The 14,098-nt window shown below is 48.9% G+C and overlaps 1 protein-coding gene across 1 annotated transcript in view; it reads left to right on the top strand.

Moving 5' to 3' along the window:
* The window catches only part of LOC149363508 (uncharacterized), a 38,531-nt gene extending 24,572 nt beyond the window's left edge, over positions 1-13,959 (top strand). Inside the window, exons 11-15 of the mRNA XM_089568564.1 lie at positions 40-138; positions 1,600-1,804; positions 11,174-11,335; positions 12,125-12,262; positions 12,940-13,959. Of these exons, the coding sequence (XP_089424690.1) occupies positions 40-138; positions 1,600-1,804; positions 11,174-11,335; positions 12,125-12,262; positions 12,940-13,077 (742 nt within the window). The 3' untranslated portion in view covers positions 13,078-13,959. The remainder of the gene's footprint in view (positions 1-39; positions 139-1,599; positions 1,805-11,173; positions 11,336-12,124; positions 12,263-12,939) is intronic.
* The last annotated feature ends 139 nt before the right edge of the window (positions 13,960-14,098 follow it).

The raw sequence follows: 14,098 nt of genomic DNA on the forward strand, positions 1-14,098 counted from the left end.
CATACACCTTAAGACTGCGCGGCACAACGTCCTTCGCAGCTTGAGAGACTGCCTGATCCTGATCATGACGGTGGCCTGGTGCATCAGCAAGTTCGCGTACGCCCACGAGGAGACTCTGACGGAAGACCGGGTCTTGCAGTAAGCAAACTATCCTGCGCTTTGTTGGTCTTCGAACGTGTGTCCTGGAATGAAAAAAATGAAAAAAGAAATGACAGAGCATGACGCTGGTAAAACCAGCCCTCTCAAGCCGGTTCCGTTAAAACTGATTCCCTTCGTTATTCTTTTACCCAAGTGGTGAACAAGACCCAAGGATTGGCGATTCCCGTACTTTTCCTGCATGATTCCCAAAGCTACTGATGCAAGACTTCGCAATCGAGGCGCGCTCTAACAAGACACGGTCTCAAAATTCCACGTGATGCCGTGTCATGAATAGGGGCCGGCGTGAGGCTTCTTCCCTGTTAAACTCCTTATAACTGTTTTGGCTGTAAAACAACCGTAGAGCAAACTGGACATGTCCTTCGAAAAAAGACGAAGTACGTGAAGTACGTACGTTTCCAGTAGCAGCTGTACTGCTTATACGTAGGCTGGAAATTGGGGCGAAGGGAGGGAGAGAGAGAGAAGGTTGTGCTAACCCCGTGTAGCGCCATCACGGTGCTGCCGAGAACGCTTGCACATAAAGAAGAACGAAATTAGGGTTTATGGGGGTTTAACGTCCCAAAACGACTCATTTTATGAGGTACACCGTAGTGAAGGGCTCCCGAAATTTCGACCACCTGGGGTTCTTTAACGTGCACTGACATCGCACAGTACATGGGCCTCTAGAATTTCGCCTCCATCGAAAATCGACCGCCGCTGTCGGGATCGAACCCGCGTCTTTCGTGTCAGCAGACGAGCGCCATAACCACTGAGCCACCGCGACAGCTGGGGCCGCTTTTGGTGCTATTGAGGTGGTTTTATATTTTTGTCTTTCTATAAGCGCATTGATCTTGAAAACTTTGCAGGCATGCTCACTTGCACTTTCAGGATTCATCGGCCATCATGGTACTTCTTAGATGCCCCCGATGCGAAAAAAATTGTCGCCAAATTAGTACGCTATACATTTGGTCCGAATAGAACAGTAGCCCATCAGAGGGTATTTGGGCATAGCTGCCGCCGCCGTGAGCAAGAAGATGGACAGGACCGCAGCGGTGACCTAGTCGTTAGAGCATCCGCCTCGCATTCGGGAGGTGCGGGGTTCGATCCCCAGTGCCGCCGGATACCCACCGGTGATACAATGGGTACAAGCTTTCTCCTGGCCTGGTGCTCGGCTTCTTCAGGGGGAAATGCTTGCGAAATTAGCCCTTGACCCCACCTTGAGACAAGGAAAATACCTTGTGCCATGGCACTCTTTGGCGCTGAGATGCCCTTACGCCATAAAAATTCAGTATCATCATCATCATCAAGATTGGACAGGGCACGTATGGGAGTGCGGCCGCCGATTTCTCTCTGAAGTCAGTATATTAACTCTCTGGTTTTACGTCTCGACTACTAATAGCGGCCACTCGAAGAGTCTTGCAGTACACACGCCTGACATGCGTCGTGTCTTGTGCGCATGCCCAGCGCTCCCACAAGCACGCTGGTGGGCGAAGCTCTGTTCGTGGCCCTGTTCGCACTGCCCGGTGAACCGCTCGCTCGCTGTGGCGGGTCGGGCGACGGCCGCTCCTCCCCCAGCAGGCTGGTCAGCTGGAGTCGCCTGGTGTCCACCATGCCCTGGGGAGTGCTCATCGTATGCGGCGGCGTCCACAGCATGCTCATCGCCTCCAGGGTGCGCTCCGTCCTGTCCCCGTTATATGGAATTCTTGCGAACAACCAAAAAGCGTCGGAAGCCATAAAATCCTAAAATCCGCACCCTACTCCCTCCATTTTTACACGGGTTTCGAGTACACAGGCGTCAATGCAGAAACTCATTCTAGGGCCTGCAGCCCACATTTTAGTGGACTCAATGTTGCGTCAACGCTGCAAAGCTGATTTGAATAATAGCGAAGACTCAAGCTCACTTGCACCCTAACAAAGATCATATGTGTGTTTATACCCAGTGGGCACTAAAATTCCCCTGGATGTCCTGTGAACGTTGTGTGGACGTCCATAGGACGTCCAGTGCAGTTTCGATGACCGTTGGGTAAACGTACAGTTACAGGTGTGTCCAGAGATTGGGGAAGGTGCAAAGGAGGAAGTGCCCAACCCTTAAAAGACATGGCAAAGGGGCGCAAATTTCGTACTACATTGTTCTCTGCTACCCAGAAGACCTGAACTGGCGCTACCATGAACTTTAACCTCCCTTTACGGAGAGACCTGTGCACGCCTATGCGTGCAGTATAGATATGGGCACGTACTGTGCATGCAGCTTGGCTGTGCTGTAGTGTGAGTAGTCCTCATTATTATTGATTACTGTGACTTTTGAAGACGAGAAAAATGAATACAAGTAGTACACGAAAAGAAAGAAAATATTCTGGATAGAATACACGGCCCCACCTGTGTCCTCACTAATCCCACGCAGTGGATACGCGCTATTTATCCCCCGAGAGCTACAACTACTACTACACGGCCCGATTTTCGTGACACCTCCTGTGGAAAGAATAGCACAGAAAAAGCGCGATAATCCGCCTTAATTAGCAAGCGCGTTCGGCGAGAACGCATTTCTCCAGCAGTAACACGAAGTGTTTTATGGGTGTACCTGTCTTTTTTTTTGTTTTTTTTTTCGCCTGCACGGAGATACGGTCCTCTGCAGGCGGAATCGAACGGCCGCCGTCGAGCTCACAAAACATTCGCAGCGGCCAAACACCAAAGCCACTGAGCTGGGGGGAACATGTAGACTACTCTCAATATACTGTTAGACCAAGGGCAGACGTGCCGCCGTCCGTTGAACCATATATCTCCTTAACGCGAACTTCCGAATAGCCTGGCTCGACGCTGTCGACATTTCAGGCACAGAAGGCCAGCTGCTTCCGTTGGGGTACTAGTTAGTTCGGCCGCTTCACCTAATCTAACGTTCATTTGACTTCATAACCTCATAAGCCTCCCGCAAGTATTGACAGGAGAGACACCGTGATCATAAATTTTTGACGGCCACGATGTTCCTCGCCATAACCGCATGAGTGTGTGACGTATTGTCGCTCTGAGACGCAATTTATCAAGGCCAGGCGATCAGCACCGCATATTGCTCTCTTCCTACACAATCTTTACTGCAGGATAATAGCAACAGTTCGTCTGTAACGCTGGTCACGTGCGCAACAGCACCTACCGGTTGGTCCCCCATACACAGAGCAGAATGATATATTGAACCAGAAACTGGGAGGACCTGCAGGCTCATAATGTCTTCTGGATTTTATCAGTCGATGGGAGCGATGTCAGAATATGCGGTGTTCGTTTATTTTTTGCCTTTTAGGACACAATAATTGCATTGAGTAGTTCACAATTGGTAGCGAGGTGCTGGAAGGTGTAAGCGAATACGTCTACTTAGGGCAGGTAGTAGCCGCTGATCTGGATCATGAGAGGGAAATAATTACAAGAATAAGAATGGGGTGGAGCGCATACGGCAGGTTTTCTCAGATTATGAATCGTAGTTTACTAGTGTCCCTCACAAGAAAAGTACACAACTTCTGTATCTTACCGGTACTCACCTACGGGGCAGAAACGTGGAGGCTGACAAAAAGGATTTTGCTTAAGGACAACGCAGCGAGCTATTGAAAGAAAAATGATAAGTATAATGCTAAGAGACCCGAAGCGGGCAGAGTGATTGAGGGAACAAACGCGGGTAAATGACATCGTTATCAAAATCAAGAGGAAGAAATGGGCTTGGGCAGGAAATATAACGCGAACGCAAGATAACCACTGGTCCTCACCGAGATGAGTGTATAAATAATGGCATATTCTGGTAGTTGGCACCCTATAACATCAATAACGAGGGGTCTGCGCCCGGTTTAGGCAGGAATTTATATTTTATTTCGGCGCTAAGAGTCGCGTAAAAAAGCATGGTGGCGACCCCAAACGTTCATTTTGTTCAAGAAAGTGGTAGTCTTTCTTTGTAGAAGCATAAGTGAATATACTACGTACCATTTGTATGCCCCAATGTCAGAGAAACGCACGTTTTGTTCTAGTAAACTGTAGAAGGCGTACCGCTCGCTTTTTCTGTAAATCACATGAATATTTATAGTTACACGTACGCAAAACGCAGGCACATTCCCACTTTTAGTTCAGCGTATGCAAGCAGAGACGCAAAAATAAACTCCGCCTATAGTGGCGCCATCTGGTCGTCAGGACGGGAACCATTGCTGTAAACAAACCGACTCTCCACTTAAGCCTAGGAGCGGCAGAATCGTCACTCTAATTATTAAAATAAAGCAAATTTATCTCTTATATGTTTTCTTATAGGCGAGATGAGACGAAGCGAAAGACAGGCGCCCAATTTATGGCCAGTGAACGCACTGAAAAAGGCAGCAACAACGAGAATTCAGTCCGAAGCGAGAGGTCCGGCTTCGACGGGCGCCGCCATGTTTGTCGCCGCGCGGCGGAAATCCAGATGGTTGCCAGATGAGACTACCATCTCATACAGATGTGTTCCCACATTAATAAATTCTATTTTAAAATGTTCTACCGCACTCCTTGGCACCACAGCTGGCTAAACGGTAATTTGAGTAAAGAGCTATCGGTTGCCGCAAAGAAAATATGGTCGATAAAATTCAGTAGACTGACCCTTTAAGCGTAACAGAGCGGGTTCCAAGAGAAGGCAAGCGTAGCATGGGGCGGCTGAAAATTAGGTGGGTGGATGAGATTGAGAAGTTCGCGGTGATACGGTGGCCGCAGCTGGCAAAGGACAGGTTTAATTGAAGAGACATGGGAGAGGCCTTTGCCCCGCAGTGGGTGTAGTCAGACTGACGATGATGATGATGAATTGCATTTACTCGACCCTTGGTTGCAAGAGCTGAATTAGCAGGCTAAGGTTGTAGACGAGAAAATTGCTCCTTAACGCTCCTTTAAGTGAATATCACTTAACCGTCCTGACATTCTGCGTAGTTTGGCAAGAGGCATTCCTCAGATGAAATATGCCGTATAATATACCTTCATGGAGCGCCCGTACAGACATGTGCGCCGTTATACTTGTCGTTTGCTTGCTGGTGCAATAAGCCCATTGGTGCACAAAATTAAGAAACTGAGAAGTTCCGCTCACGAAGGAGCAAAAAAACAGTACTTGTAAAGAAAGACGCAGCCGCTAGGCTAGACGAATTCTACATGTTCCAATGTTCCAGTGACAGTTTTTGTTTGAGCTTCGATTCCTGTTACCAGCTTTCATAACGCGTACAAGTTAGCGGTATGCACTATCTATTTTGTTCTTCTTGCATCATGAACAGTTCAGCACGCCTAGACCACGCTGTTAGAGCTCGGAACACGGTTATTTGTGGACACGCAAGCAACTCCCCCCTCCCCTCCGCTGTTACTTCAATGCGGTAACAGCGGTACATGGTACAGGGAGTTCTGCAAACCACTGACGAATGACGAAGCGTTCTAAGCAGAACGCATTAGTCGCGGAGTGGGCACTAAAGCGAGCAAACATTGAAGCTGCACAAAATAATTTGTATGTGCATGTTAGGTGCGCTACATCGGACCATATTTGAACACCAACACCCTGAGGCGCTATTAGTAGAGTTACTTTTCGCGGCTTCGGTGTATAACTCGATTAATGCATACACTTTGCAGGAACATCTACACGAAAGCATGAATGGCGTTAGTTGCACTCACAATGGATAAATTGATAAATTGGTTATTGAAGAATGGAAATGGCGCAGTATCTGTCTCACATATCTCGGCGGACACCTGAACCGCGCCGTAAGGGAAGGGAGGAAGATGGGGGGAAAGAAGAAAGAGAGCAACACCATGTTTACAAACACAGGGGTCTCGCAGACGCCGGAGACGGGGGGGGGGGGGGGGGGGGGGGGGGGGGTATCGTCTGCGCTGTCGTCTGCTACAGTGCGCGGTTCGCTTTCGTTCGCTTGTCCTGTCGTTTGCGGACTCCTTTTCACGTAGATCTGTCTAGGCTGTCTAGTTTGAACTAATGTATAAGTAGGCAAATGTAGCGCACACGGCGGCATGTCGGCCTCCACGAGAAGCTTGTGCGATTCGGAGCAAACACCCGGGTGGTAGAGCGCTTGTTGGTGATACGACCGGCTTTACAACGCACATTTATCGTCACGTTTTAAAGAGAAAGCTGCGAAATGACGACGTATACTCTGTCACACTTTTCTTCAAAGCGGGTTTATGGGTTTACGGGGTTTAACGTCCCAAAGCGACTAAGGCTATGAGAGACGCCGTAGTGAAGGGCTCCGGAAATTTCGACCACCTGGGGTTCTTTAACGTGCACTGACATCGCACAGCACACGGGCCTCTAGAATTTCTCCTCCAAAGAAATTCTAGCCGCCGCGGCCGGGATCGAACCCGCGTCTTTCGGGTCAGCAGCCGAGCACCATAACCACTGAGCCACCGCGGCGGCTTTTCTTCAAAGCACTCGTCAGCTGTTAACGAGGGCCTCCTCTGTCAGTGCCTGCGCAACGAGAAAAAAATTAGAGGAACATATTTTATGTGTTTCTACTGATCGCGCTCTGGCCCGGTATGTGATACGCACATGTGTCACGGTGTTTTAAAAATGCGTCACCGTTCAAAACAGACATGGCAGTAATTGAATTACCGTATTTTCTGGTGTATAAGACGCGGCTTTTTTTCAAAAATTTTGCTGGTCCGTCCTATACAAGGGTGCGTCTTATATGCGAATTTTTCGTTGTTTTTTTTTTTGCGAGTTCAGAAGTTACTCACGTTCATGTTCAAGCTTTTCCGCCGAAAAAATATCACTACCAATAACGCGGTTGTAACACGGTCAATACTTCAATACCGGGACGGCCGTGCGCAACTTTTTTAGGTGAACTTTATCATGAAACGGCGGGGATGACGACTTCCGGGATCACAAACATATGGTTGTTTCGGAGGCCCCAAGCAAAAGTAATGTGAAATGCCAAAAGTTGGCGACAATCGCGCTTCTCGCCATTGTCAAGAAAAGCTAAGACAAGCCGACGTTCTTTTTTAGTCAACATTTGCAACATTGCTCTGTAGTGCGAAGAGAATGTTTCAGCCGCGTTGCCTCCAGAAACGGGTGAACTTTTTGATAGCGCATCTGAAGATGAAGACATCGATGGTTTTAAGTAAAACTAAAATGTTTTTGTTATGAACCTAGGGAGAGTTCTTTCGTTTTCTTTCTTTTTTGCTAAAACATGGGCGGCTATGGCGCGAGTGTTGCCTTTTTCGGTCACTTAGCGTTACCTAACAACTTCTCACAGGTACGGTGCATTTCGCAATGGTCGCGCAAGCGTGTTTAATTAAGCCTCGCTAGCATAACTGGGTAAATTTGGGTGCGTCTTATACACGGGTGCGTCTTATATACCAACTTTTTCAATGACAGTCTGCATTTATGGCGGGTGCGTCTTATATAAGGGTGCGTCTTATATACAGGAAAATACGGTACTTTGGGTTGGTAATTTTGAACAAGAGTAATTAGTTACTTTCAAATTGCTTTCATTGAAATGTCCTACTTTTGTATGTGTGGCCAAAGCTGTGGTCTCGTCGTCCCGGTAGGGCGCCTCAAAGGCAGGCATGACGCGCGGCGACTGGGCCAGCGTTCGGCATTGGCAAGTAGAGTCAGAATTAAGTACTTCGACTGTGCGTTCGAGACTGCCGGTGTTCTCCGAACTTTAGTCGGGTCGCTGCCTGCGGGTATTAAGGCGAAAGCCTTTAATGCCTCATACTGTCGTTAGCAGACGCTGTCGGCAGCCGTGTCGACAGACGCGTCGGCAGCGGTTTCGACAGACGCGTCGGCAGCCGTGTCGACAGACGCTGTCGGCAGCGGTCTCGACAGACGCGTCGGCAGATTTGTCAGCCTTTCGGCGTCACTGCTTAAAAAGAAACTGCGCCGAGGGTGGGAATCGAACCAGAGCCTTTGGCATTTGAAGAGGAGACGCTAACACTCCGCCACGAAGGCTTTTTTTTGTCTTTATTGCCTGTTTTGCCACGAAGGCTCAAGGTTCGAGCATGAATAAAGGCGCATCTAGAGAATGCATGGGTTTCATAAATAAAATAAAAGAAATAAAGTGAAGGAAAGGAAAAATAAAAAATAAAAATAAGAAAATAAACAAAAATAAAAACAAAATGAAAATGAGATATGAAAATAAAAGTAAAAACAATAAAAATAAGAAAACGAGCAAAAGAAAAAGTATGAAAAATAAAAAATAAATAAAAACAAACAGTGCGCTAGGAAACCCTTTCGCCTTGCAGCAGTTTAGAAAGCCAAAGTGCCCCCTGAATTTTTCTGTGGGTAGGTAGGACACGTCTCGCGAGCGTCCCCCAAGCAGCAAGGCGCCCAAGAGGCAGTAGCGCATGTCAGCGTTCAGAGCTAGACAGGAGCACGCAAAAGCACTTCCAAGGTTACGTCGGCTAAAGGCAAGAGCGGCACCTCCGCTCGTTGCCACGGGGAGCGGAGGGGAACAGAAATGCACGGTACATGCAGTAATTCTAACATTTCAGCTAGTTGGTGCAGCACCTTGGAAATAGCAGCCCAAAAAGATGACGGACGTAGACAGAATAGACACCACAAGAAATGCGCATGGCGCGAACGTTACCCAGCGCAGGCTGCCGGGGTCGATTACTAGTACCCTCGAAGCAATAAACTACCTTCTTCGGAGGCTTGAAACAGTGTGAAGGCAGCATTCGGCAGCGCCGCTAGTTTTGAGTGCAATGAAAAGTGAAGTGTTTGGCCATGCTTCTGTTTTCGTTGTTCTGTAGGCATTCTTCGTAATAGCCCTTTATCTTCGTAAATGAAAGAGGGAATAGATAGCTAGCTGGGATGAAAATTGGCGGAAGGACCGAAAAAAATTACGCAGTGGCTTAGCTCTGGTTAAGCCTGGATATACAAGCGAAAGGTGCAGTTGTGCTTGGTTTGACGTCATGGCTGTCGCAGTTGGCGCACCATGCACTGGGAGCCCCACGATAACGGTGGAGGCGTTCGGCTGTCCACACACTGCCTGTACGGAGGAGGAGACGCGCGTGTAGTGAATACAGTGCTGTCTTAGAAGGTTGCTTTAGAGACATGTACTTTGGTGTCCATTCCTTTCGAGTGTACACCAAGATATGAGAGACACGCATTTCCTTTTCTTAAAACCAATTTTCATTTCATTTTCCTTAAGGCCCTTACGGCGCGGTTAGGGTTAATGTTGGTTCGGGTATCCACCGAGATATGAGACAGGCGTCGTTTCCTTAAAAAAAAACCAATTTTCTTTTCATTTTCCTTCCCTTACGGCGCGGGTGTAGTTTCCTGGAGCACTGTTTGTCTTTTATTTATTGTTTCATTTGTGCCGCTTGTGACGTCACTCGGTTTTCGTGCATGCGCAGCTGTGGCAAATATTGGCTCCGACGGCTCACGCGAAGCGCGGCTGTGGGGCGGGTAGTGAAGCTTTTCGCTTCAAAAATGTGTGCGTCCGGTATATCCGAAAAAAATTAGCTGCGGTTCAATTACTGCAGAACCTGGTTAGAGAGCGAAAGCTATGGCGTATCGGGCAACTATAAGCTGCTTAGCGTCTGTAACGTTGAGTGCGTTCCGGACACTGGATAGGCAGCGCACCCACCCTGAAACCCTGGCAGGTGTCAGTTAATGGTTGATCGCGAGAGTTCGCTCACCCAATGAACGCTGCGGCCTATTGCAGCAGTGGTGGTGGTGGGTGGCGAAAACATTTATTTAGAAGGGACAGGAGGTATGTTTGGATCAGCCCGTAAGGGACCGATCCTTACAAACACTAGGTGGAGGTCCCTAGCAGTCCCGCGTGTCTGCCTCCAACGTTGTCAGCGCTAACGCATGCAGCCCACATCTATATCTCTCTCATCACCCCACATACCCATAAACGCGATTAAGGCGTCCACTGACCCAAGGATCCAGTTATGCCCACTTCCTTTCCTAAAAAGCATCTGAGTGTAAAAACATTGTCAACGCCAGCGCCAATGAACACAGTGAACGCCGACGGCCTGTGGTAAAATTGGCGAATTGGTTTTTGAGGAAAGGAAAATGGCGCAGTATCTGTCTCACAGTTTGGCGCACACCTGAACAACGCCGTAAGGGAAGGGAGTAAGGTGGTAGTGAAAGAAGAGAGAAAGAGGTGCCGTAGTGGAGGTCTCCGGAATACTTTCGACCACCTGGGGATGTTTAACGTGCCCTGACATCGCACAGCACACAGGCGCCTTTTGCGTTTCGCCTACATCGAAACGCAGCCGCCAACCGGGGTACTCCGGCTCGGTAGATCCGGGTCTAGCTTCAGTACCGCGTTTCTGCCACAACGTTTTCAATGCCAATGCATGCAGCGCACATTTGTCACTACGCCACGTAGCTTAAAGCACGACTGAGGTGTCCATACTGGCTTTCTGACTTCTTTCAGTCTCTCCGACTCACTTTCCATATCTGCCGATGAATCCCGAGCCGTCCCTTCTAACATACGATGCAACGCCGGCTCCTCCTATGTTGCAAAGCGGTTTCACCGGCTCCTCCTCTGACGTCATGCCAGGTGGCGCGGCGAGCGGCGCTGCCAGCTGCGGCGGTTGGTAGGCAACGGCTGAGCTCGCGGTGTGGCCACCGGCCACAGCGAAACGGCGTGAATATGGCCAATGTAGCTCTCGCTACAAAAATTCAGTTTTGTCATTACCTTAAAATGTATTTTTAAGTCGGTAATTGTGGGCGCATTGCTTTGGCGAGCTAACTGTAGCGGAAATGCGTGTAGCGGAAATGCGTGTTTCGAGCCCCAGTAGACGACTTACCTGAAGGGATAATCATCCACAGCACCAGCACTATTATCCCCATGATTGCTGCCAGGTGGCCTGACAGAAATGCCTTCTGCAGCCGATTAAGCGAGAACGAGTCAGAAACGGTTTGTTTCGTCCGTCCGTCCGTCCGTCCGTCCGTCCGTCCGTCCGTCCGTCCGTCCGTCCGTCCGTCCGTCCGTCCGTCCGTCCGTCTGTCTGTCTGTCTGTCTGTCTGTCTGTCTGTCGGTCTGTTTGTTTTCACGACGGTCTGCGCGGGCGTCCAGTTCGACATGTGGGTACTGCGGACTCGCAGGTGTCCGGCTTCTCGGCGCTGGCAGGCAGCCTGGCCCGGAGGATGAGCAACCTGGACCCGGTGACCAACCAGTTAGTCCTGACCGTGGCCGCCTCGCTGCTCACCGAGGTGGTCAGCAGCACCACCACAGCGGCGCTGCTCGTGCCCATCGCGGTCTCGCTGGTACTATGATGCACACGAGTCTATCCTGCCCGCAGGTTGGCATTCACGCAGTGCGAGCCCGCACAAAGCAGAGCATCTTCATCCAGCCCTCCATCAAGCATTCCGAACGAATCCCCCGTTGCGTCCAGTCTATAGTAACCATGATTTCTGCCGTGTACTTTCCAACCTCATTACAGCAGCGATGCAAACATAGCGCACGAACAGTGATGACGGTATGGCGGAAATTTTATCGACAGCAATGGAGCGATTCAGAAAGCAGGTTTTCAGGCAACCTTCGATTAACGCTGCCCTCGGCTAGATGGTTCGTGGTTTGAAACGGTGGTAAATGACATCGAGAAGACAAACACGGATGCGGGAGAGAGACAAGGGGCAAGCGCTAAGCCAAGCTTGTTCCTTTGCGCCAGCGCAAGGGACATGCATTCGGCGGAGAGGATTTGCGCAACTAACAGGGCACGAGGCCTAGTGCTTGTCCCTGTAGTCCCTCTTCCGCATCGGTGTTTGGCCTAAGGCCGTCTCACCCATACACAAGTTTTGTTGAGCTATAAAGGGTACTCAAGTAACGTCACCAACCTCACTTCAACCCCGTAATTGAGTTGCAGTGGTGTCGCAGTAGGCGCTGCTGCCATATCAATTACCGGAGTTGGCTTCATTTTCTGAGGATGGCTGGTGTTGCGAATTTTGATTGATTGATTGACTGATCTATTGATTGATTGATTGATTGATTGATTGATTGATTGATTGATTGATTGATTGATTGATTGATTGATTGGATTTGTTTCCTTCGTGCAGGCAGAGCAGAGCCACGCCCACCCACTCTACTTCGCGATTCCCGTGACGGTGGCCTCGAGCACGTCACTGATGACACCCATTGCCTCGACGGCCATCACCGTGGTGGTCTCTTACGCCGAGATCAGCATCGCCGACCTGGTAATATACTTCAGAACCGCGGCTCTGAAACCGTTCTCCCCGTGTGCACGCGAAAAAAACGCGATGACAGAAAGTCGACCGATTGCTACTATACTGTATGTGCAATCTAGAGCACAGCGCACCCTATAACGACGAAGTTAGTTAGCTCGAGGCGCATGCCACCGGCTGTGTGCACGAGGTGGTCACGTGATTGCGGACGCTTTTTGGCGGTGAACACTACCACGCGTTTGCCGGTAAATTTCACTTTAAACGCTAGCGCTGTCATCATCATCATTATCGCCATCATCCTGAGTACGTTCACTGCAGGACAAAGGCCTCTCCTATACCCCTCCAATTAACTTTATCCTGTGCCAGCTGCGATCACCTCATTGCCTCAAACTTAATCTCATATGCCACCCTTTCTGCCGCCCCCTGCTATGCTTGCCTTTCCTTGGCATCCACTCAGTTACCGTAAGAACACCAGCGGTCGTCTTGCCTTGGCATTACATGCCCTGTCCAATCCCATTTATCTCTCTTGATTTCGACTAGGATGTCGTTAACCCGCTGCAAACCGTCACATATTCATCTGCTGCAAAAGTAACATATAGCAACAACTGGTGTCGGCGTTTATGAAACGTCTTTTGTCGTACGGATGTCAAGCCGAAAGATGCTCTCACATTTGCGCCGACTCTCCGCAGCTCGTTCCGGGGCTGATGATCAAGGCGTTCACGGTGACCTCCGTGCTGCTGTCCGTCAACACCATAGGGGAATACGTCTTCAATTTCGAGCGCGTCTTCCAATCCATGCCGGCCACCACGAACCATTCGCGCATTTAGCCCATCGTCCCTCAGAACTGCGCAGTTAAAAGGGCCGGGCATTCACCACTCGCGAATTTAGCGCCGTCAGCGCTCAAGACTAAATGGAAATATGTGACTGGACACTAGAGACTCACGTTTTAAGTTTACCATTTACAGACTGTCCTAGAAAGTAGGCCATCGGTTGCACCTAACCTATCCTAATGTAACCAATATATTTCTGCGCAAGCATTGTCCTAACCCAGCGCAAGCCGAAGGATTTAAAATATGTATATCCTTTGTCAAAAGTAAAGAGCTCAGGAGGCCTGCTTTTAAGCCGTAAGGCTCGCTTAGAAATAGTGGAAGTTCTTCCGGACGGATGAGGACAAGAGTTCTGTCACCTTCCTAAGGTTTAGAATGCTATACTGAAGCATATTGAGCTTCACAGCATGTCATCAAGGCAACGCCTTGGACTCTTTATTTTGACGAACGATATGCGTGTTGAAGAAATGAAATATACAGGTAGCATCACGGTGCATTGCTGCTTTGCCATGACTGCCAATTATTTATCGACTTTATGCAATAAATGTTTTCAGGTGTATCCCTTGTTCTTCTCAGGCGAGGAATTTAAAGCATTTTCAACTACATGTTCCAGCTTAACTAATCGTTTAAGCGATTCTCAAATCCGCACCTCAAACCAGCGGCTCTTACCGCATCAGCGTACTGGATACTTACTCCAATCACTTGTATATCAAGTTCCTGTCATGCAAAATAAATACGAATAACTACGTGTTGATTTCCCCGGGGAATTGTGCATAAATGTTAGACATGGTTATTCGCTAAGAATATTTTTTTTACTCTACGTGCTGCTGCTTAGTTTTTAGTTATATTCTTTCTCTTACTTCCTAAGGTATTTTAGTGTTGATTGCGATTTTAAGAATACGTTATTTTTGTAAATAAGCTCTTTGCTGAACTGTCGTCTACTGATGTATGTATGTATCCTCGGCACACTCGACCAGTCGGCGACTACTTTATCGCTCGGATGTCTCCCTGCCATCTAACG

This window comes from Amblyomma mixtum, chromosome 2, assembly GCF_055824585.1.
Source record: "Amblyomma mixtum isolate Tamu chromosome 2, ASM5582458v1, whole genome shotgun sequence".
Lineage (NCBI taxonomy): Eukaryota > Metazoa > Arthropoda > Arachnida > Ixodida > Ixodidae > Amblyomma > Amblyomma mixtum.